At 46.7% G+C, this 23,726-nt stretch overlaps 1 protein-coding gene across 2 annotated transcripts in view; it reads right to left on the bottom strand.

The window, feature by feature from the left end:
* Window positions 1–22,845, bottom strand: part of IL17RD (interleukin 17 receptor D) — a 65,193-nt gene extending 42,348 nt beyond the window's left edge. For both annotated transcript variants that reach the window (XM_087431207.1, XM_004419844.3), the window contains exon 1: window positions 22,678–22,845. In XM_087431207.1, coding sequence (XP_087287333.1) covers window positions 22,678–22,803 — 126 coding nt within the window. In that variant the 5' untranslated portion in view covers window positions 22,804–22,845. The remainder of the gene's footprint in view (window positions 1–22,677) is intronic.
* Between the last annotated feature and the right edge of the window lie 881 nt (window positions 22,846–23,726).

Below are 23,726 nucleotides of genomic sequence, written 5' to 3' on the forward strand. Positions count from 1 at the left end.
TAAAACCTTTTTGCAGTTTTTGAAACAATGCTCTCTGAAAAACGAGGCAACCAATACTGAACTATCTACTAGCTCTAAATCTGGTCATTTTTTAAACCATATACTCCTAACCAACTGGTCTAACAGCTAGAATTCAGAATAACTGACAATTTCCCACAACTCAAAGAGAAACAAAAGTTCAAAAGATAAGCTACAACATTATCGGTATGGCTCAAAGTTATCAAGTTAAATTTCAGTTCACACAAACCCTTTTTCTTCAAAGCTCATAAAAATGGTGAATTTTTGCACAGATGCACAAATATTACTTTTCAGACTATCTTATTTTAGACATTATTCAACACTTGTGGCCATTTCACACATGCACATCCATAGCAGTGACAGGCTTAGCGGATCAATTTCAGCTTCGTAGCTACAAACTTCTTCCCTAAAAGTAGGGGAATAAAGCCGAAATACGGTCATCTCTGAAATCTGATTCATCTCTGAGAAGAGGCCTACAGGAATTATATCTCTTGAGTTTATTTCCAGACACCTGGAACAGGCCTAGAGAAGGGCATACTCTAGGAAGCAGTAACTACTACACTGGTTAAATGCTTATCATTGATTACATTTATTGGGTAGTAACAAAGCAATGACCCTCATAACTTAACGACACTACACTCATGTCTTCCTCAAGGTACTTCAATTCATAAACATAATTTTTAAGGGCATAAAAAAGTACTTCTGCAATCACCAGTTTGAAAAAAACCATGTCATCTCACAAGTTCCCCAGCACAGCAAATGCCTCTTGATCTCATCTTTAAGTTTAACACTCTTGAGATTTTTCCCCATACTAGAAGAACCCTACGCCAACATCCTAGTAGACTGATATTAATGAAAGATTAACCTCATTTTCTTAGCAACAATAAGCTTCTAGAAGATTTGCCTGTCTAAGAAGAAATCAAACACTATCTGATAAGAGAAAGACAGAATACATTGTAGCCCTTTGGGCTCTCAGATCTGGAACATTATAATCTGATTGTATCTATACGGCATTCACCAAGAGGGCACTGCATGGCAGCAAGAGTAGAACAGATGGACCAGCAGCCCTGCTCCAACACTCTTAGAGAGCAGAAAAGTCATTTCAAAAGGGATGCATGGAGCCCTTACTCCTCCCTGCCCAACTCCCACCAAAAATAAACAACCATAAACTTCTAGCGCCTCTCAAAGACTTCAAGAGAGGCATAAAGGAGAATGTGTTGGCCTAGCTAAGGACTCTCAAATCAGTACAATTTCTTTCTTTACAGTTTTATTAAAATACGCAAGCACAGTCCTTATAAACAAAGAAGTCATTTCAGTTTTTCTTCGCAAAAATGGAAGCCAATACATTCCTTCTGGGAATTTAGGGTAAGAGCTTTACAAAAACAGTGTCCAGATGTGCTTAAAAATTCAGTCTGTTCTTTCTTCTGGGGAGGAGCAGAGGGAGAAACAAAGGGTGGGAAAGACATTTTATTAAAAATTGAAAAGGTTATTGGTTTTTCTTGGCTTGCACACTAACCCACCCTCTGCAGACAAACGGCACAGGAGCGCCTGAGGCAGGACCATCGCAGCTTCCCTCCAGCGAAGGCTGCAGGGACTGCAGGGACGTAGCGCCTGGCTGACTGCAGCCCAAGCCTTGGGAGCTTCTCTCACTTCCAGAATGTCCTGAGTGGTAAATGGTTCTACCAGGCGGTGATGAAATTGGGGGAGAGACTCTGAAAGCCAAAGATTCTCAAGTGAGAATCAGGCATTTTTGTATTAAAACCATCATCCTTGGGACAAACCTTCATTAAAAAAATTCTTTTTTAACTGAACTGTTTTGTCAACATCACATCCCAGTTTTAACCTGGAAGGTTTGCTGAGATTTGAAGCTTCCTCAACCCAATGATTTCACTCCCAGAGTCCTTGTTAACCACAGCGAGATTTAAATAGATAGTCTGTTATAAAGTGTTTCCTTCATTTCCAGAGGGGTTGATGCTGGCTCCGGGTACTGAAAGTAAATGAGTGTTTCAGATAGAGCATAAATAAGGGAGACAGAGCGTCAGGCATATATTATGAATAAAAAGATAATCCTAATAATAGTTTACATTATCATGAACCAAAGTTTATATGAGCAGCTAAGCCCCCTTTCAAAGTGGAGGGCAGCTGCTGGTACGGCAGAGGAAAATGGTATGTCAAAAATGTGACCTACCTTCAAGTTTGTTTAACTCTGCTGTCAGCCACCGCTTCCTTCCGCCACCTTACACCGGGATGGGGGTGGGGGCGGTATCCTTTTTGAAGTGTTTTGTTTGCAAAGGCACGGAACTGTCTCAGTACTAGAAGGACCTCATCTCCACAGTTCCCAGACAATCCTGACGAAGGCCAAGGCACCCTCATCAGTCTTCTGAGGGTGAAAACAGTGACCCCCATCAGAGAGGCAGCCCTGGGGGCACCCTCCTACTGCCTCCCAGGAGTCAGAGGACTATGTCTTGGATGAACAGTCTTCGTCCCTGGAGGCTTCCAGGAATCCTATGGGGAGTAGGCCAGGGGCTCGGAGGCTGTGCTTAAACGCAGACCTGCCAGGTCACTAAGATCCTTTGGGTATTGCACACTCCCAGAAAATGCTGACCCCACAAAACCCCTTTAACCAAAGGCCCTAACGTGTGTCAGCTGAATATCTGCACTCAGTAGGGTAATCTAGCTCTTATTTCCTGAGCACCCAGGACGTGCAGAGTGCAAGGCTAGGCTGTGGGGAAGGGTCTAAGAGTGACTGAGATGGGGTCCCAGTGCCCAGAGAAGTGACATTCAGGTGGAAGTAACACCTCTGTGTTACTCGAGTGAAGGTGGGGTGAGGGGGCACCTTTGGGAAGTGGCCAGCTTCACATTTCCAAATGAGAACAGTGTTACATCTCAAGTCACTTACTTGGAGTTAAATATTTCTGCACCTACAGAAGCAGGAGACACATCAGAACAGGAGAAATGGTCCCTGCCATTTATCTCCTTTTCAATTTCCATAGATATGAAGCCCATTTCAAGATGTTTTCACCCAGCCAAGAGCTTTCTGCAAAGGTGGAAGCTTCCACCAGCCCCAGCAATGAGTGTACTCCAAAGAGGCTGCCCCCTCCCTCCCTTCCCTCCTTCCTGGCCTCATGGCAGCAGTCTGGCCCATGCCACTGAGGCACATGAATAGTCACTCAGTGAGTGACCAGCTGGTGGCACTGGGGAGACCCTCAAAGGCTCTTGCAAGCATAAAGGACTGGCCATCGTGCCAGGTGTTCTTCTGGCAGAGCACCATGAGCCACACAGGCCACCAAATCATGGGGTGTTGGTAAAGGTGCAGGGAAGGTGTTCATATCCAAGCTTTATTTGGGGTGAGTGTATTTAGAGGTACAAGCTGCATGTACCATGCACATCTCAGTCCTTTCTGCAGAGCAAAAGACACTGTTTGCTCTGCTACTGCTGCAGGTGGAGGTGCAAGTTTAAAACCACCCAGTGCCTTCCCAGGGCAATCTGTCATCACTCCTGCCTAAGCTCAGAGCTTCCAGAGGGCATGACCCCTGGAGATAAGGCTCTTCATCAGGTCAGCCTTCTTGGTGCCCTCGAGCTATAGGCCCTGCTATCACATGGGGCGGCCCTTCTGGTCCTGGTCTCCGGATGGGTGACCTCTTCCCCAGTCTCTCATCATCTCTTTCTCCTCTGGCCTGTGTCACAGACCCCTCCAGAGACGACCATCTTCCTGTCAGCCAATCAGGCATTCTTGTCTCCTCTCTTGCCCCTCGGAGCATGCCAGCACAAGCTTTCACCTTACCTTCTTAAAACAGGTCTCTGCTTTTATCTTCTCTCTCTCCTCGGTCCCTTTAGGGCCACCCACCATGTACTGTTAAGTCCAAGTCCTTCATTCTGTCTGTTGAGAGTGGCCCAGACTCACCTTTATGGAGAGGAAGGGGTTGCTTTTACGGGGCTCTTCCAGAAATGTTCTCGCCGTATCCAAGGGACCCTCACCAGGACCCACTAAAGCAACAGCGCTTCAACCTGAGCAGGTGGCGATGACTCAGGATGTTGGCTCCTGGACCCAGAGGAAACCTGAGGGACAGCAATCCTTGGGTGACAGACTGGGGTGTGTGTGTGTGTATCACTTCTAACCTCTTTAGCTTTCCTAACAAGAAGACAGCTTGGTGCAAATGGTGGTGGGAAGGAAACAAAAAATTAATCTCTCAGCTCTGCAGTTATGCACATGCAGATTATCTGCCAAACAATTTCTTATCTCTGATCAATTTCTATCTGCAGCTGCCTTTCTCCTGCCCCCGCCACCGCCTAGCACACACCTCGCATCCTCTCCTCCCTGGACAGTTGCTGACAGAGTGGTCCAGGCCTCCAGGACTGTCAACACCCCAGTGTAATTCAGAGCTCACAGTGGGTCTGAGTCAGTGCCCTTGTTTATGGATCCAGTGATTGATTGGGCCCTAAAAGCTCCTGGCCCAGAAGACTAAATGGGTTGAAATCAATCATTAACAGTAGTGTAATGTTGAAAAACAAGAGATGCGAGGGGGCCTTTGGCCATGTGGACAAGCTGGACGAGTGCACGGGAAACGTGAAGGATGGAGGCAGATGGACACGTTGGGCACCTCCGAGTAAACACCAACACAGGCAAATCAACAATGACCAGCAGAAATGAGGGAGCACACTTTGTAAAAAATAAAGTGACCATACACAAAATTAAAAAAAATCAAAACCTATGCAGAAGACACACACTTTACTTTTATTAGAGAAAGATCTGTAAAAATGGCAACAGCTTGGGTGTTCTTTCTCGAGAGAAATCAAAAACAGACACCCAGGGGCAAGAGTCTAAGTGGAAATGGAAGTGACCAACACAATAAGGAGATGGAGTGAGTAAGATGGAAAAATTACACTCTGCAAATTAAAGGTTCAAGTTATCTCAACAAAAATAATTGTTAAATTCATTTTTGGGGGGGGGGGATGATCAGCCGTGTGTTAACATCTGCCAATCCTCCTCTTTTTTGTCTGAGGAAGACTGGCCCTGGGCTAACATCCGTGTCCATCTTCCTCCACGTTATATGGGACACCGCCACAGCACTGCTTGCCAAGCAGTGCATCGATGCGCGCCCGGGATCCAAACCAGCAAACCCCAGGCAGCCGCAGCAGAGCACGAGCACTTAACTGCTTATGCCACTGGGCCAGCCCCAATTGTTAAATTTTTAAGAATACTTCTACTTTGTGCCATTTTACAGGTAAAGAAACTGAGAGCTGGAGGGGTCACCTGTCCTGTGCACAGTCACAAAGAGTCAGCTGGCTGGGATGCCCTCATCTCGCATGTCGCACTGACGTAAATGAGACAGTCTAAGAGAGTGGCTTCTAGCCAAGATTCAGATCTGTAAAAACTCCAGTGAAACAGGATTATTTATATTCTATTTATGGGAAATGTGTGATCAACCCAAAATCGCCCTTGGAAAATATATATATGAACAAAGGTTTGCTAGCCAAATTACTGATACAAAGAGAATTCCCGTGATAATGCTTAGATTCAACTGTTCTCACAATATGCTGTTAAGTCCAAAAGATCCACTTAATATTCTTATTTTAAAACCCTCATTTATTCACTTAAACATCTTCCCTAATACTCTCTCCTAAGCAACATTTCATCCACATCTCACTTTAATACTACTAGACTTAAAAGCACTAAAACTTACAAAATAAATCACCAGGTGGAAAGATTCAGTCCTTCTCTATTAAGTCCAGTATTAAACAAGTATAAGGTACTACCAAAACAACAGAGTAAATAAAAATTATAAATGTCAATATTCTTTAGGATGTGGAAAAATGAGCACTCCTCTGATGACAGACTGCCACTAATTCCCAAGTGGTTCCTATGTGGCCAGGTGCAGAGCTAAATGTTTTAAACACAGTATCTCATTTAGGTCTCAAAACAATTCTGGGATATAAACTATTATTAACTCATTTTGCAGATGAAGAAATTTGCCCAAGGTCACAATAAATGGTGGCAAATGGTAGAGCCAGGAATTATGGACCAAATCTGCTCTCTTCCCAAAATATTCTTCACAGTAAATTAGCCATCATTATACAAGGAAGCTGGTAGACATGTAGTGAGAGCTACAAAATCCAGTAATCCCACTTTCAGGAGTCTATGCCAAGGAAACAAACCAAAATGGTGAGGGGGGTGGGCAGGAAAACAAGCTGTATGAAGATTTCACAGCAGCCTTGTAACAGCAACAACCTGGAAACAATCCAAATGTTTCATTAATGAGGGGAAAGGGCTGACAAGGTGGGGAGGGTACACAACATGAAAATATCAGATGGCCACCAAAAGTCATGTCTGTGAACTATGTCAATACACGGAAATATCTTTGGAAAACAAATTTAAGTAAAAAAATAACCATTAAAAAAATAAATACAGTGATTACAACTCTGCAGCAAGATGTGTTTGTGTATTCAAGAGGGGAAGAATCAACATTCAATGCTCATAAGCTCTTTTTCTTTGCACTAGGTTGAAGTTACCAATTTGTAAAGGAAACCCTGCTTAAATATGCTATGATTCAGAAGGTCCTTCTCCTCCTGATCCTAGTCCCACTAATTTTAAAGCCCCCCCTCCTTAGGCTTTCAAGTAGGTACTATTTTTAAATTAGATTAACAAAACCTCCTTAGTTATAAGCCCATAGCTCATGAAATTTTTTGTTAGCCATTTAGCAAATTTATTTAAGAACCGATACATTTACAGATTGGAACACTATTTCTGTCACCATTTGGTTTGCACTAATAAAAGGCCACACTCTCAAAATCTCATTCTTTTATAAAACATTTGGGAAAGTAATACTATTTAAGATAACAGAACTCCATGGGGGTTGGGGGAGGAAGGTTTAAGAGTGCCTGAACACAAGCCAAGATGGAGGCCATGCATTCGATGCCTAAAGTGGGAGATATGTGCCCAACTGCCGTTTTTATAGGCTCTCGTTCCCCAAAAAGGAGCAGGATATGCCCATGCAGATTCTTCATCACACTTTGTCCAGGGAAGCAGGTGGGCCCAGCATATCCTCAGCCAGACCACAGACATCCCCCTAACCCTGTCTATACATCGCTCTCCTGGACTCTCCAATGGCTTCCTGGATATCCTGTCACCTCAAGGGAACAGAAGCACAATTAAAAAGCATCTGAACTAACCGCTGCATCTCTGAAGATAAACGAGGTTGGAAAGTTGGGCAAGGAACTGGGCCAACATTGGCACTATCTCACTTCTACACTAGGGGAAGAAAAGCAGATTCCTCCACGCGGCAAGACTGTCCTCTGCCTGGGCAGATCCCACGTCAGTCTTCATTCCAAGATTCCTTTTTCTCTGTCCTTACCAACCCACACATCCTGCCCATGTTCCCATCTTGCCCTATACTTGGGATGGCTTACTATTGTCCCTCAAGCATAAAGGACCACTGGGCTCAGTGCACACGTGGCACAGAGTCAAACCCCTCCAGTATGGCAATGCCTGCCTCCAAGGGCAAGCTGTTCAGTATGGTAGCCTCTAGCCATGTGTAGCTATTTAAACTTAAATTGAGTAAAATTTAAAATTCAGTTCTTTAGTTGCGCCAGCCACATTTCAGCCACAAGTAGTTAACAGTTACGGAATTGGACAGCGCAAGGAAGGCCATGTCCATCGTCACAAGATTCTACTGGATAGCACTGAGCTAAGACAATTCAGCACCTGCCCACCTGTGTCTACAATTCCAGGTGACATTCTCCCACAGCTGGACAACTCTTCCCAGCTGTCACCAGGCACCATCTGTCACCTCATCTGACACCCAAGTGATAACTCAGTTTCATCTGGGCACCATTTTTTTTATTTATACATAGTAAAATGGATGTTTTTTGGTGTACAGTTCCATGAGTTTATACATGTATAAATGTACAATTAAATGTACAAATGTATACATTTGTATATCTACCACTACAATCAGCATACAGAACAGTTCCATCATCCCCCCCCCCAAATTTCCTTGTATTGTCCCTTTGTAGTCAAACCCTCCCTCCACTCCCAAAAACCCTAGCAACCACTAATCTGGCAGCTTTTTAAAAAACTCAGATTCCTGGCCTTCCCCTGGAAATTCCACTTAAGCAGGTCTGAGATGAGGACAGGAATCTCCCACCCCTCCTAAAAGGTTCCTCAGGTAATTCTGGTATTCAGCCAGGTTTGGGAACCTCTGGGGTAAATGCTGAATCTGAGTTTAATTTAACTGTCTGCAGTGTTCTCTGGTATCTGGTGTTGCTCTCTTCCCACCCACATTAGTTGCTTTGTTGCGTATGGCAGACATCCATCTCAGGCTGGGTGCTTGGAAGGCAGGGCAGGCTCGACTGCTGGGGGCATGGGCAGGGTAAGAACTCTGTGGCTCTGGTTTCTGGCAGAGAGAGGTCTCTCTGAGTCACATGGCCTCCCATCCTAATCCCTTCCTGGCTGTTTGTGCCATGGAATCCTCATCTGAAAAAAAAGGAACCACATCAGAAATAATTGCCTACCTCTGAGGCTCACTTGGAAGCGATGACTTAGATTACACATTCAAAGGCACCGGGCAGCCAGGATGAAAGGTACCCTGTCCTGCATATATCATCACCACACAGGGTTGCCTTGGGATGGAACCCTCCTCACCCTGACCATTTACTTGACTGATGTGGGAGACCAGGACTCAAATTATAATAAAATTTCAGCCTTTAAAAAAAAATCAAAAAGGCTTTTTCCTCCTAAATTCATGATCCCAAGGGCAAGGTACCAAATTCCATTTTTAAAGGGGAATTCGGAAGAGTCAGCACCATCTCAGAAAACCTCTTCTGCTCAGAAAGTAAACAGTTACAAAGAGGGTCAACACTTGAGTTTAGCTTTTCTCCCCCAGCTCACTGCGGCTCTGCTGAGGATTCCTGGAAAACACTTCGAAAAGTTTACGATGATCAAAGGAAAAGTATGGCCAACACAAGAAATGCTATCATTTAACATCATGTGTTTATTTAGCCCCACCAAGCCAAAGAGAGAAGACTGTTTGAAAGGGAGAGAATGCCTGCTTAATCAACTAAAAATGCATTCATTACTATGCTATTCACCGCGGCTTTCCTGAAATAAGACACTTTTGCCCCTAGACCATAAGATTGAAGCGATTTGAAATGAAAATATTTCCTGTCCACTGCTTGCCAGTTTCTAGCCCCAGAGTGATATAACAGATGACATCCAGTACAATAAATGCTTTTATTAACCATAAATTTGAGACTGCTTTAGGGATTTGAAGTGTTGGGTTTCATGCTGAAAAAATGTAATGTTATCCACAGACCATCACTGAGTAACAAAAACAGAGGCACAGGTTAGGCTACTTTGATCAAATTATGGCAAAAAAAAAAATTCGGTTTTTGCATTTAAAAGAGTAGTTGCATTCAGGGCATATCTTCAAGGAGCACCACAATAGTTTAATCATATGTCTTGGAGAGTTTAATGGAAATTCATCCTGAGTGTAGGTTTATACACTCCTATTGATTTCTGTTAAACAGAAAGGAAGTAGAATAGTGTTAAGCTAAGTGAGCTAAGAAACTCAAATACTAAAATGGGACCCCTAAGTCAGGGTTTCTCACCTCAGCACTATTGACATTTTGGGCCAGATAATTCTTTATTGGGGAGGGCCCACTTGTGCATTGTCGGATGTTGAGCAGCATCCCTGGTCCCTACCCACTAAATGCCAGTAGCACTCCCCATCCCAGTTGTGACAACCAAAAATGCCTCCAGAGATTCCCCAAATCACCCCCCATTGAGAACTACTGCTCTAAATCAAACTCTAGGCCTGTTTAGCAAATGCTGCCTGATTTCTCTTTTTTTTTTTTTTTGTTAGGAAGATCAGCCCTGAGCTAACATCCATGCCAATCCTCCTCTTTTTTTTTTTGCTGAGGAAGACCAGCCCTGAGCTAACATCTATTGCCAATCCTCCTCCTTTTTTTTCCCCCCCTTTTCTCCCCAAAGCCCCAGTAGACAGTTGTATGTCATAGCTGCACATCGTGCTAGTTGCTCTATGTGGGACGCTGCCTCAGCATGGCCCGACAAGCGGTGCATTGGTGCGCGCCCGGGATCCAAACCCGGGCCGCCAGTAGCGGAGCCGGCGCACTTAACTGCGAAGCCACGGGGCCGGCCTCCTGATTTCTCTTTATCCAAAGAAAATGTCGGAGCCCAAGGAGTCTCGCAGCCTCAGCTCTCTGCCTCCGTGCCTCCCTCTACACACCAATGGTTAACCCTGAGTGATTTCTGAAATCAAAAGCACTCTGCACTCCCTCTTCCACCGAAACCAAGGGTAGCAGAGCTATGGAAATGAAAACTCTGGGCCGGCCCTGTGGCTTGGTGGTTAAGTGCGCGCGCTGCAATGCTGGTGGCCGGGGTTCGGATCCCGGGTGCGCATTGAGGCACCACTTCTCCGTCCATCCTGAGGCCGAGTCCCACATACAGCAACTAGAAGGATGTGCAGCTATGACATACAACTATCTACTGGGGCTTTGGGGGGAAAAAATAAAATAAATAAAATCTTTAAAAAAAAAAAAGAAATGAAAACTCTCTCTCCTGTGACCAGAGCAAACTAGACTAAGCAAAGGCAACCCGCCACCCCCACCTGAGGCGCACCCTGGCCCAGGCTTTGTGTCCAGCGTGCATTCCAGTACAGGAGCCCCGGCCAGCTGGGCTGGGCTGCACCGCATCCCTGCCAGCAACCAGATCACTGCTTTCTGGCCTTTCACTGTCAGGCCACAGAGGGGACCGTGGACTCGGTGCCAGAAAAGAAAATGAAAAGCGAAGTTGAACCTCTGCAATCCATTCTCTGGATGCTGAATGTCCCACTATTACATCCCGGCATGACATTTCACGGCCAGCAGGGGAGGAGGCCCGGTCCTGAAAGCTGAACAAATGCCGGGCACACAGGCCCCCCTGCACTCTAGCAGCCTCCCTGGACTTATGAATAAAAGATGGAGGTTTTGTCTCTGTCGTTTCCCTGGTACCCTGTAAGAATAACAACTTGTCGTTTTTTGACATTTTAACTTACTTTGAAAAATAATCAATATTAACTTTACATGTCTTGGCCCTTAAATCTGGGGCAAATAAAAGAAAGAAAAGCCATGTAATTAGGTAGAAGATAGTAATTCAAGTTAAACGAACGAAACTGTCTGTAAGGGACTCTAATAAAATAATTTAGGTAACACACAACCACAGAACTAAAAGGCTGGAAACTGACTTTGAGGACATGTTTTGAGTGAAGTGGCCTTTACTGGAAATAAAGTTCAATGTTTTCTTAGCACAAAGGAAAGAAATGGCTGAATTTTGGTGTGAGGAAGCACTCAACCGTGAACCTGCCCCCGCCAAAAAGAGGTTTTAATAGGAACTCATTCCCAGTCACTGAGGGCAACATCTACAACTGTTTGTAACAAGGCCATGTGAATAGCAAAAGCCTTAACGCATTCTTGAGACATAGCACTCCTAATTTTGAGAGAGCACAGTTGATTTCAAATGGTCTTTAAAGAAAGAGATTATATTACAGGATAGCACAAATGACACCCTGCACTATCTTTGCACTCTCAGTAAAGGAAAAGGGAAGCCTTAATGGAAAGCATCGTGTTTTCTTAAAAGACAAACAACACAAGACTAAACTGGGTTAAGCCATTAGAAAGGTCTCTAAGTGCAACAGTTTCAAGCAGAAAAAACAAATGTAGCTCATCGCTAAAACTGTATCTATATTAATTACCTATTGATATCTAAAATACAACCATGTTACAGTATCACCTTTAAAGAGATCTTGCCAAAATATTTAACCTGACCCTAATCATGAGGAAACAATCAGAAATCCAAATTGTGGGACTGTCTACCCAAGTGACCTTAACTCTTCTGAATGTGTATGTTATAAAGGACCAAAAAAAAAAGCTGGAAGGACTGTTCTAGATTAAAGGAGACTACAGAGACAGTCCCATCTAAAAGCAATGAGTGATCCTTGTCTGAATCCTGGAATGTGATTCAGAAAGAAATCACAAAGGACTCTAGGAGGACAACTGAGGTACCTGTGGCAAAATTTTAAGAAGCAGTGGCTCTAGGCAAAGGGGAAATAGGTGTTCATTTTACTGTTCTTTCAACTTTTGTATAGGTTTGAAAATTTTCAGAATACAAAATACGGGGGATAGAGTACAATAAACAGAAGCCTCATGTACTGCTAAGGATGCTTAGTGCTTAGCAGACTGGCTGCCTGCTGGTCTGGGTAGGGGCTGGGCAGCAACAACTTCATCTTTCTGTTGAGTTTTAGAAAATATATGCCCAAAAATATTACTAATATTTGTAAAGGAAAATTACATAAAGTCTTACTATAGAATAGATCCAGGATAAAAATAAATTTTAAAAAACATGACATTATTCACTTAACTGGGGGGCAGTGGGGGGGGAGGTGGACACACAGCTGACATTTAAGACATTCATGTTTCTGCTTTTGAAAAAGTCACAGGTCCCTTTAAAATCCCCTTTATGCCTTTGCCTAAAACTCTTCTGCAATTTATCATTCTCTTTCTCCTCTTGTCAGAATTCCTACTAATTTAAAAACTTTTTAGAACAGCTCTCTAAAACTTCCCTGCCTTCCGCCCAAACTCTCCCCCAATATCCACCCCTACCCTTTTTTAATGAAATAAAAGCAGTGATTACACTAGTCTTGAGCAACTCAAAAACTATGCACTTAAAAAAAAAAGTGTGACCCTTGAAATAAAAGGAAAAAAGCTCAGTAGATGGAAAATGTGCTCAAGTGAAAAGATGTGGGGGGTAGAATCTCTGTCTTTCGAGGAGTTCAAACCCCAGGGAGGAGAACAATGAGAGAGGCAGCGTGTCCAGAGCAGCCTTATGAGGGTCCTGGGTGATGGTCACCCTGGGCATCTCGGACACTGGGAACTTCAGGGCTCCCGCCGCCCTGAAGCAGTCTTCGGCCAGCACAACCAGATGTTACATTTTCTATGCTTCATTTTGGTAAAACTCCATGACCTCTTTCTCAAATTAAAAAGGCAATGCTATTTTTTTTAAACCACAGGAGCTATCTTTAGTGAAGCCTTCTAAGGATTTCATTAATTCATAGCCAGCCAACCAGGACTTTTCCCACAGTCTCCCACAAAAAAGCCCGGGAAGTCACTGATTGCTTGGCTGGATCTGAATATGAGCAGAGGTAAGATCAGAAATATCTAGTTCCTCCCACAGGGAGGCAAAGCACGAAAATCAAAGCCAGGCAAAAACTCATTACCACAGCTGGCCAGCAAACCCACAGCCCCGGAAAGAAGGCAAAGAGCATCTTTGATTCTGGATGGACCATCTAGTGACTTCAGAAAATGAAATGCATTCACAACCAGAGGGAAATGAAACAAAATGAAACCTGTACCTCTGTTAAAAAGACAAGGTTTTCATACCAACTGAGAGCGGCTGCCAGGGAGTGAGTTTCATTTCATTCACATTGTTTCATAAAGTCCAAACCAGGATGCTTAGTTAGTGCTTAGCATTAACTTTTTATATTTTTCTCATCCACAGTGCCGGGTACCCGGACAGTCCAAACATCCCCTCTTCAAGCAACCAGCACTTTGCAAAGTCCAATTCCCATCCGTTACCAGCCCAATCGCCACCTTTATCATTCCCTGGGAACCTGTCCTATAGCCCAGCAGGTGGCCAGTATGTGGCACACAGTGCCAATAATCTGGGTGTGAAGGAATATGTGGAGCATATTTTTATGCTACTCTCAGCATCTAACGCCACATGACAAGCCAACATTAAGAAAACATAACTACAGAACTTTACAGGAAATTTTTATTACGACTGCTCGCCTCAGGTGTCACCTTCTCAGAGAGGCCACCGAGATCATCTGCTTGTGCAGCCATCACTTTCATCACCCCATTTTAATTTCCTGCAGAGCACTCAGTCATTCAAGAAACATGTAAGGAGAACCTACTATGCACCAGGCACTGTTCTCCTGATGCAGCAGAGAACAAAACAGATAAAGGCCCCGCCCTTGTGGAGCTGACATCACACTGGAAGGGAGACAGACAGACAAGAAAATACCATGTGTGCCTCATGGTGAAAAGTTCTGTGGAGAAAAATAAAGTGAGGAAAGAGGAAAGAGAGAGCAGCGGGTTGCTATTGTAAGTAGGGGGGTCAGGTCTGGTATTTTGTTATCCTATTTGTTTCCCCTACTACAGTCTAAGCTCTGGAAATCAGGCCCAGCACATGGAAAGCACCAAACACTCTCTGAATGAATGAATGGCCACTGAAGGTCACTCTTATCAAGCCACTCTTGTTGATAAGAGTGGCCATCCAAGCCTCACCATTCCTGAAAGAGTGCACACAAGCAAAATTCAAGGCGTCCTACTATCTAGTTCCAACCCACATCTTCAGCCTTCCTGTCCCCAGCTCCTCCAATGAGCCAACCTCCTCCAGGTGGGCTCACATGTTTCTTTCTGCCCCAACTGTCCTCTCATCTCCTGGTTCGACTCAGGGCGAGGCCCTACTCAAGGTCCCCTTGGTGAGGCCTGCCTTCTTCAGCCATCCCAATCCCGTCCTCTAAGCCTCCTCTGCATCATTCAAATCAAGTTTCTGCTGCTGCTTCACTGCATCACTGCAAACAGGGCTGGATGCATTCTCACTAAATCTGGAGGCATGATGGGGTAGGTCTGACTTGACTGAATGCAGGCGTTCTGGCACAGGTGAGATTCACATGGGGAGGCTGAGATTGGCGTGGAGAAGCCTCACAGAGAAAGGTGGGCCTCTGCCAAAGCAGAGGAAACTGAAGCAGAGCAAGAAGCCAGTTCCTGGGAACCGACTGACACAGAGTTCCAAAGGTGGGTGCCACGCAGCGCCTCAGGCACTTGCTTGTCATTACCCTGCTCCTCACACTGGCAGCTGCATAAGGAGGAACATTCTAGGATGAGGAGCAGCAGGAACCGTGGTTCATGTTTCTCTGGGAAGAGTGGGGAAGTGCCGAGAAGAGAGTTCACTGTAGCATGGACTCCTTCCTGCACCTCCCTGACCTCCTGGGCCTTGGTCTGCAGCCCAGCCTGGGTGCGAAGACACTGAGGACAGGGGCCCGGTCCCACTCCTCTTTGTCTTTTCCCTGGCTCAAGTTACCATGACTTGACACAGAGTAGCTGCTCAAAAAACCGTCTCTCGTCTCCTCACTCCAAATAAGGCTTTTTGAACTTCAGATATTGAGAAGTCAACAATAAATCCTAACCATGTGACTGCCTGTGCCCCACCTACAGCAAATGTGCTCACTCCAGAGGAAGGAGGCGATAAACTGTGTCACTCAACAGGAGCCATGCTCGGGCCGCCTGCTCCTGCATTTGGTCTGGATTGCACTGCATTCTCCTGAGATAAAAGAGGGGCCATTTCAGGAGACGAGAAGCCAGAAATCACCTGGACAGAATAAAATCACAGAGAGTTTCTAAACCATATGGCCTGTCTCAGGAAAATGTACCTCTCTGTTCCAAGGAAACCCTCCCTCTATCCCCATCAACCCTCCCACTCTCAAGTAAAACAGTCCATCTCAGAACAGAAGTCTGGGGCCATAGCCAGCATTTTTTTAAAGGGTTACCAGTCAATGAGGGAAAAAAAGCCTACAAAACTGACAGAACACTTTGAAACTCCTAGTTTTTAAGGGAATAAAGTACTTTTTAAATCTAAAAAAGTTATATTTAAAACCTAATCCCTCATGATTTCAAAAGGATTCACTTGAAGTATTCATTTAATTTTGTGAAATGTAAATATCCATCTAAACATTTTAATTAATGCTATCAATTTCCACTCCCTTTTCAAAGTTGCTGTTTCAATTTTATACAGCTTTTCTGATAAGTTCAAGCAAGCTTCCCCACAACGTAATTTTAATGAAAAGTCTCATGATTAATGTCTATTAGATGAGGTTTGGGATGAAGAAACATACAATGAAATTACAATTTATTAAACTTCCAACAATACTTGCCATCCACTGCCCTTTCAACCCTTAAGGTACCAGCCTTATGCAAATAAGACATTTACCATTAGGCTTACTATAAAACAAATGCTTCTTAAAAGTGCACAGTAGAGGTAGTTTTCATTTACGCTATTAAATCAGACAATTTATAGGCCAACTTCCGTTTTAGAAGAGAATTACATGTGTGTTCACATCACATCTTTATTTTGTCATCTACCCAGTGATTTGTTGAAGACAGCTGGTACCTATTAAGTCTCCCTTTTAAATGTTGTAGCCTTAATTAGCTACATCCACCTTCCCCCAACATTTCCAAACAAGGAACCAAAGAAAAGGGAAGCTGTTTTTATCATGGATACTTTGAACAATGGAGTTGTAAATGTTAAAATAATAGTTTCCATTAGAGACTAACCAGTCATTCACTTTTCAGGCCCCTTCACAAAAACAGGGTGCAGCTAACAGACAGAGTTTAAATTTTCAACTTTTGTTACCTAGGTAATTTTTTAATTGTTCGAGTTTTAGCTTCCTGCCTGGTGTTATTAATTAAACCTTCTTTTAAGATACTGCTTGGGAAAGGATGAGGGACAGTCTCTCTGGAGAAATTCTTGGTATTATTTAAGCCACAAACTTCTTACTTGGACTTCTGAGCATAGGAGACCAAGCAGACAGAATCTGCAAGTAGAGAACAGGCTGACAATGGTTTTCTATGAACAGACATCACGCCCTTCCCAGACACTGAAGAGTTTCCCACTCATACAATGAGAAATTCAGTTGATCGAATTGTTTTAACCTGCCCTGCCCTGTTTATGTAGATAAAACACACACTGACTTAATTACAATTTAGGCTTTCCTTCTTTAAAAAAAAAAGGACCCATTTATGCATTCAGGACTTCAAGTGTGAATTATGTCAACAGGCTAAATTTTGAGCAAGATAAGGAGCTATCTCAAGGATTCCCCCTTAGATTTGGTTTCTTCTTCGAGACTTGCCCCAGCTTTAATCTGCAGTAAGACTATCTGTTTCAATAGGATGTGATCACTCCCTGGGCTTGTGTCTTTTCAATCAGCAGTGGCCCTGCCGGGTTTAGAGTGGCGGAGAGGAAGTGGCCTGTGGTTAAACAGAGGAAATACCAAGGCATTTTAATAGAGCAAATAGTCTCTTTACTTCCCACCGGGAAGAGCTTCAAAGGCCCTGGGCCCTGGAGGAGACAATGTGTTGTGGGGCCATCAGTCACCTAATCGTGCATCAGGCCCATTCAGAACATCCCAGCAGCCAAGACAAACACTGCCCAGGAGGACACTGCCTCCCACTGCCGGGCAAGTCAGGCTGCCTGAAGATGGGACCCGTGGCACCAGCACAGACAGCCCCCCTGGGCCTGCTGAAGGCAAGAGACCCACCAAATTTGAGGGAGAGGCGAAACAGGAAAGGTCTCAGCTGCCAGGGTAGAGTGGCAGGAGAGAGGTCTGCTCCAAGTGCACTGCCCCACACCCCAGCCTGTGAAGCTTCTGGGGGTACCTGAGCCCCCACCTCAGCCCATACTCTTACAAATCGAGGGTGGGAGGGCCCAAGCTTCCAGAAGCCTAAAAACCCATCCATCAGAGGCAGACACAAGAGGCAACGAGGAATGAAAGGGACAATTAACTGCTGATAGGGTGGCCCCAGCAGCAGCAGACATCTGCTGGGGCATGGTATGTGAAAAGTTCAGGGACCAATGGGAGAAAAGAGGGTTTGAAAGCTTTTAAAAAAAAACAAAAACCCAATACCTTTTAGGCCAAATGAAGCATGAAGAATACCCAACTTAAAATAAAGACTTAAAAAAGCATTAGCAGTTCTTTCCTTTGTAGCGAAGCCGTCTGTAAGGTTTGAATTGCTGAGAATATGATTTGGATCCTACTCTACTCTTTCCTGAGACTGTTTTCCAGACAAGACCAGCTGTTCTGGGGAGGAACCCAGTGGAAGCGTCAGGTCCCCTTCACTCCCAGCCTCGTCTTCAACCCCAGGCCAGAGGCACCCACCCAAACTGGGGTGCCCTGCCCAGCTGGTTCCCAAGGTTCCCCTTCAGCCAGCCTGACCCCTTTTGTTGGTCAGGGCTCTGACAAAGTGTCCACTTTCCTCTTTAAGTTCAAGGAAGAAATTTAAAGTCAAACTCTTATTTTAAATGTTTAGAACATGGCTTCCCGCCCCCTCCTCCTAATCGCAGAAGCCCCATCTCCTAAAGCAATGGCTCTCATCATTGAGAGAGCATCAGAGGAACTTGTAAAAATGCCAATTCCTGGGCCCCATCTCACTCCCATTCTGGTCCCATCAGCCTTGAATCTGCATTTTAGCAAGCTTCCAAGGCAATCCTGATACTGGAAGCCCCTGGACTGCACTCTGAGAAGCCATGTTTGGAACAAGGAAATGGTGCCACAGACGGTACTTAGCTGCTGGTCACATTCACACAGCTGTATCCCTGAGTTAATAACTCACATGATGCCTCAGGCACTGCAGGGGCTGGGAGGGTGCGGGTCGGCTGGATGGATGGCGGTGGGGAGAGAAGGGAGGGCTGCTCAAGAGAGATGGACAGAGGCCAGGAGGATTCCCAATTAACATAGCAAAACAAGCCGGAGGAAAGCATCACACTTCTTATACAGATGTCTCTCTGAAAAACGTGTCAACCAGGGCTGAGTCATTTTTAACCAAGAATTCTGTAAGGGACACGAAAACATGTATAACATGGACGACATGGCCACAGGACAGGCAGACCAGATGCAGGCCTGGGAGCCATGAGCTGCAAGTGAATGAAAACACATCCAATTCAGAATCAAATAAACACGCCTGGGCCCACAGCCAGGAGAGTTCTTGGGTTGGACTTTTATCAGGGACCTAAATTTTAACCAGCTGGAACTTCTTCTTTTCCAAGTACCACCCTATTCCTTCCTACCTTTTGAGATGAAGTATTTGCCTTAAATGGGAAACTTGCACTTCATTGTAAAGACGATGCCAGCATTCTGGCTTCCTGAATTCCTAAAGGAGCAGACTTTTTTGGGGGGTAGAAATTGTGTTTCAGGGATAACAGACCAGAGAAGATGTACCCCGTTTAGGTAGAAAGGCAAGAAATGTTTCTCCTCCCCCATTGGAGGAGAAAAAGCCACTAAGTCAAAACCTGTGGGAGTAAATTCCTAATTCCTCATTCCATAAAGAGGCTTCTCAACCAACCAGCAAGCCTAGAGGGGCTAACAAACCTCAGCGCCAGGGACTGATATGAAGTTACCCATTACAAACAAAACCACTCCACTATCCAGAAGCAAGAGTTAAGACCCAGTGTAAATGAGGATGCTGGCCCCTCTGGAAGTTTTACAAACTGTTACTTCTTTGGGAAAACTGTATTACTCAAAGAGTAACTTTACCTGGCAAGGGCCCTAAGAGGTTTTTTTAAGTAGTCGAAGAAGTGTGCCCACAACTCATTTCTAAAACACCGAGCTGTGTTCAAGATGGTATCGGCTCCTTAATTGCCCCGCTAATAATGGGGAGGTTGTGAAATCTGACCACTTAAACCAGGCCGGCTCCTCCAAGAGCAGCCCCAAAGGATGTGTCAGCAGAGCTGCCTGAGGGTGAGCTGGCTGCAGTCACCTTGCAAGTCCTGGGAAAATACACATCCCTGCAGGGGCAAGAGTTCCTGGAACAAATGCTCCCTGGAGATCAAGGGGGTCATTCACTCAGCTCCTTTCCAGCACCCAGATCCCACCCCTCCTCCAGGGCTCACATTTCCATCCTGCTGTCCCCCTCTCAGGTTCTGTGTGACCTAAACCCACAGGAAGCCCTCTCCTGTTTGCATAAGACATAATCAAAACTTATATGTTCGGAGAGTCTCAACTAGACTGTGAGCAACCTCAGAAGCAAGACCAACACCTATGGCGTGAACACCCACTATCTGGTAGCAGACAGACACAAATCAAATACCCAAGTCACTGTCCACCAGTACCTACTGGCCAGTCCTCTAACAGAGCAACTTCTGGAAGTTACCTAGAAAACTGAGGGCAGGGAAGGCTTCCTGCAGGAAGTGATGCTGGAGCTGAGAGGGGAGGCTGAGGTGTGAAGAGAAGGAACGCAGGCAGGGACAGCATGTGCAAAAAGCCTGCTGCGGAGAGGACACTGGAGCTTGTAGCTCTGATGTCTCCTCATTTAAAATCTATCACTTAATACAGGATTTAGCAGGAAGGCTGCAGGGTCTAATTGGGTTCAGCCAAGATTTACAGGGCTCCAGGCTCTGAGGCCACAAAGATGAGGTTAAGTGGCTGGCTAAAGAAACTAGTCTGAAGACACAGATGTGAACAAATACTGACGATGTAGTCTGGTGAGAACCAGAGAGCAAGGACCCACATGAGAAGGTGAAGCAAACGGAATGGCATTCAGGGAGGGCTTCCATAAGGAGGCATCACCTGGGCTAAGTCTTAGCCCAAGCAGGGGGTTCTCAGCAGGGGGGAAAAAAAGGCATCCCAGGAGCAAGGAAAAGCATGCTGCAGCAGCATAAAGGGCACAGGGTGGGAGGGGCAGGGGCTATGGCTGGAAAGGTGGGTATGCAAAGCAGGTGGGCAAGCTGGGTCAGGGAGAGCTGGTGGCTCCATCAGATGCACCAAAAGGCAAGTCCAGGAAGGAAGGAGCCATGTATCAGAGAAGAGCCTGGAATCCCGGAGATGGCCCAGAGGCTTCCACGCTCATTCAAGGAGGGGATGAAGATGACCTAAGGAAAAGATTGGTGGGGGCAGAGGAGGAGCTGTTGAGAAAGTCACCCCAACTAGGATTTGTGGCAGGAGAAGGGAGGTCAGTGTGAGTGCCAGGCCACTGGGGCAGTGGCCACCATTAATTTTGTGGGGTGCACAGGATGCAGGTTTAGGGGAGGACACATTCTGACAGGCAGAGAGAACAAAACCACCAGCTTGGCTCCTATGGGGCAACTAAGGTACACACAACATTAAAACTTCACAAGCTTTGTGCACTGACACATGAAGCCACCTCGGCAATGGCAGAAAAACAACAAATTGGACTGACCCACCTATGCCATCATATGAAAACTCGGAATAAAATGCCTGTGACGCTGTTACAGTTATTCAAAAGCCAACATATCAGTTTAGACCAAAAAAATTTAGAAGGATCAATAAGTCAGCATGAGATAGCCTTAAGGAAAACTTTTTGATCTAAAACCTGGGGAAAACTATCTGTTAAAAAAAAAAAAAAAGAATGGTGATATTTTACCAAAATGGGACAGAGTAAGAAAATGTGATGTTTTACTCAACTAGGAAGGATGTTATATTCACTTTGGGGTGGGTGGGAGGGTGGGTTATAGCTGTCCATACTGCAGCTATCGGGTTTAAAGAATCCCAGCTGCCTGGCTCATACTTGGTTTTCTGCACTGTGTTTCTCTGAATGTGGGGCAAGTGAGCTGGAGGCACCAGCCTGTGCCCCTAAAGGGTGTCAGGTCCTACACCTTGACTGCCCCATAGCCGTTCAGAGCACTCCAGAAGATGTGGGTCAACGTTGCTCTAAGTGAACTACCCCATACTCATCCCTCGGAGCAGCAGTGCTGGGGAAACCAGGAAATCCCCACTTACTCCCATTTTCCAGGTGAAGAAACTGAGGCTCACAGGTGCCCAGGGGCAGAGCCAAGGTCATGTCCGTGGCTGCCTGAGTGCAAAACCCATGTCCTCTCCACAAGACTGAAGGCCGTGAGTGCCCTGGCGCCGAACCCACCCTGGCTTCAGGGGGAGGTGCGGAGCAGACGGATCAGTCTCCGGGTCCTGCGGCCGCCCAAGCCCAGGAGCCCTGGGGGGGAACGGGGATGGCAGCGTCCCCGCGCACATCGCCTCCCCTCCCCCCCAGCCCTCCCACCATGCTCCACCGCCCAGACCGCGTCAAAGAAGCGTTCGGTTATGGGGAGAGGGCTCCACGCACAGCGTCCAAGTCTGTGCACCTCTCCAGTCTGGTCTCGTCTCGGGCACCTGACCGAGGTGACAAACTCATGCCTCCCTTTGGCCGTGAAAAATATCCCCAACTCAAGCGGGGGCGGGATGAGGGCGGGTGGGAGATCATCCGTGAGACCATTCGCTAGACGAAGGGCTGAACAGGAGAGCAAAAGTTCCCATCAAGTCAGGAGTCGGGGGTGGTGAAAGTTGGGTAAGACGGCCCGGCCTAGAAGAAACAAAGCGGCCCCGGGAGCGGAGCGCATCCCTCCCCAGCGCGCCGGGTCCCCTCCCTGGCAGTCCCGGGCCTTTGCAGAGATGTGGACCAGAGGTTCGGGGGAAGGTCCCCACTCCCGCTCCAAAGCGCTCCCCATGCGGACAGCTAGGAGGATCCCAGCCCCGGGGCGCGCAGCCCTGAGGCGGAGGAGGTCCCAGGCCAGGAACAAAGGGTGGGGCGCCCCTCTTGCCCGCCCTCCGGGGACCGAACCCCGGCCGGTAGCTGCGCCTCGTTAGCAACACAAAGCCCAGGGTCGGGCGGCCCCTTTCATCCCGGCCGGGGCTGGCGGACGCGTGTCCCGGGAGGGAGGGAGGACGGGCGAGAGCAGCAGGGACCCCCGCCCGGCCGCAGACTCCGCGGAGAACAAGCACGTCGGCGCGGGCTCGGCTGCCCGCGAGCACCTGTGCGCGCCGCGCCGCCGCGGCCCCCGCGCTTTTGGGGACGAAGAGAAACTCGCCATCCTCTCCTTACCCTCCAGCCGCAGGTGTCCGCGCCCCGCGCTCTGCTGGAGCCGCCCGCGGCCACGGCCAGCTGCGAGCCGTTGAGGCAGGCGTTGACCGTGAAAAAGACGGAGCAGAGCTGCAGCCACGGGGCCATGGCCGTGCGCTCGCCCAGCCCGGCCCTACTCTGCGCCCCGGCCGGCCTGCAGCTGGCCAGCCTCGAGTGGGCGGTGGCGCCGGCGGCGGCGGCGGAGCGGGCCATCTCACCGGGCATGCGCCGCCTGCCCACGCCCCGCCCCTTCTCCCGGGCCCCGCCCCCAGCCTCGGCTCGCGCGGTCTGGCCCCGCCCCTAGGCCCCGCCCCTGGGGCCACGCCCCGAGTGACCGCTGAGAAGCCGGCAGCTGCAGTTTTTGTCTCTCACCTGAGATCTTTTTTTAATCCAAAGGATTTGTCCAAGGGAAGCATGCTCCTTGCAAAAGCTCAGGAAAACACAAAGAATATAATAATAGTTTTAATAATAATAATTTAATAAACACCCACTCTTTGCCTGGCCCCTTCTCAAATCCTCCCAACCACACAGGGAAGCGGCAGTATCATTGGTATCCCCGCTTCCGGCGCAGAAAAGTTAGGGTAATGCGGTGGTTAGAGAAATCCCGACTGGACCTCGAACAAATGACTTGCTCTTTCCATGCCACTGTTCCCTCACCCCTAAACTGGAATAACAATAAGAGAAAGTCTCCTAGTCTGGGGAGGATTCTGTTCGTTAACACGAAGCAAGCGCTCAATAAATGCTACAATCTGTCATTAACTGACTTTCATCAAGTCCCACAGCTGGTACCCACAAGACCTGAGATTCAAATCCACTTCTGACAAAAACAATACTCCTTTTTTTTTTTCCACCCCCCAAAGCCCCAGTAGATAGTTGTATGTCGTAGTTGCACATCCTTCTTGTTGCTGAATGTGGGACGCGGCCTCACCATGGCCGGAGAAGCTGTGTGTCGGTGCGCATCTGGGATCTGAACCTGGGCCGCCAGCAGCGGAGGAAGTGCACTTAACCGCTAAGCCACCGGCCGACCCAAA

This window comes from Ceratotherium simum, chromosome 5 (assembly GCF_057802395.1).
Source record: "Ceratotherium simum simum isolate JZ-2026a chromosome 5, ASM5780239v1, whole genome shotgun sequence".
Classification (NCBI taxonomy): Eukaryota; Metazoa; Chordata; class Mammalia; order Perissodactyla; family Rhinocerotidae; genus Ceratotherium; species Ceratotherium simum.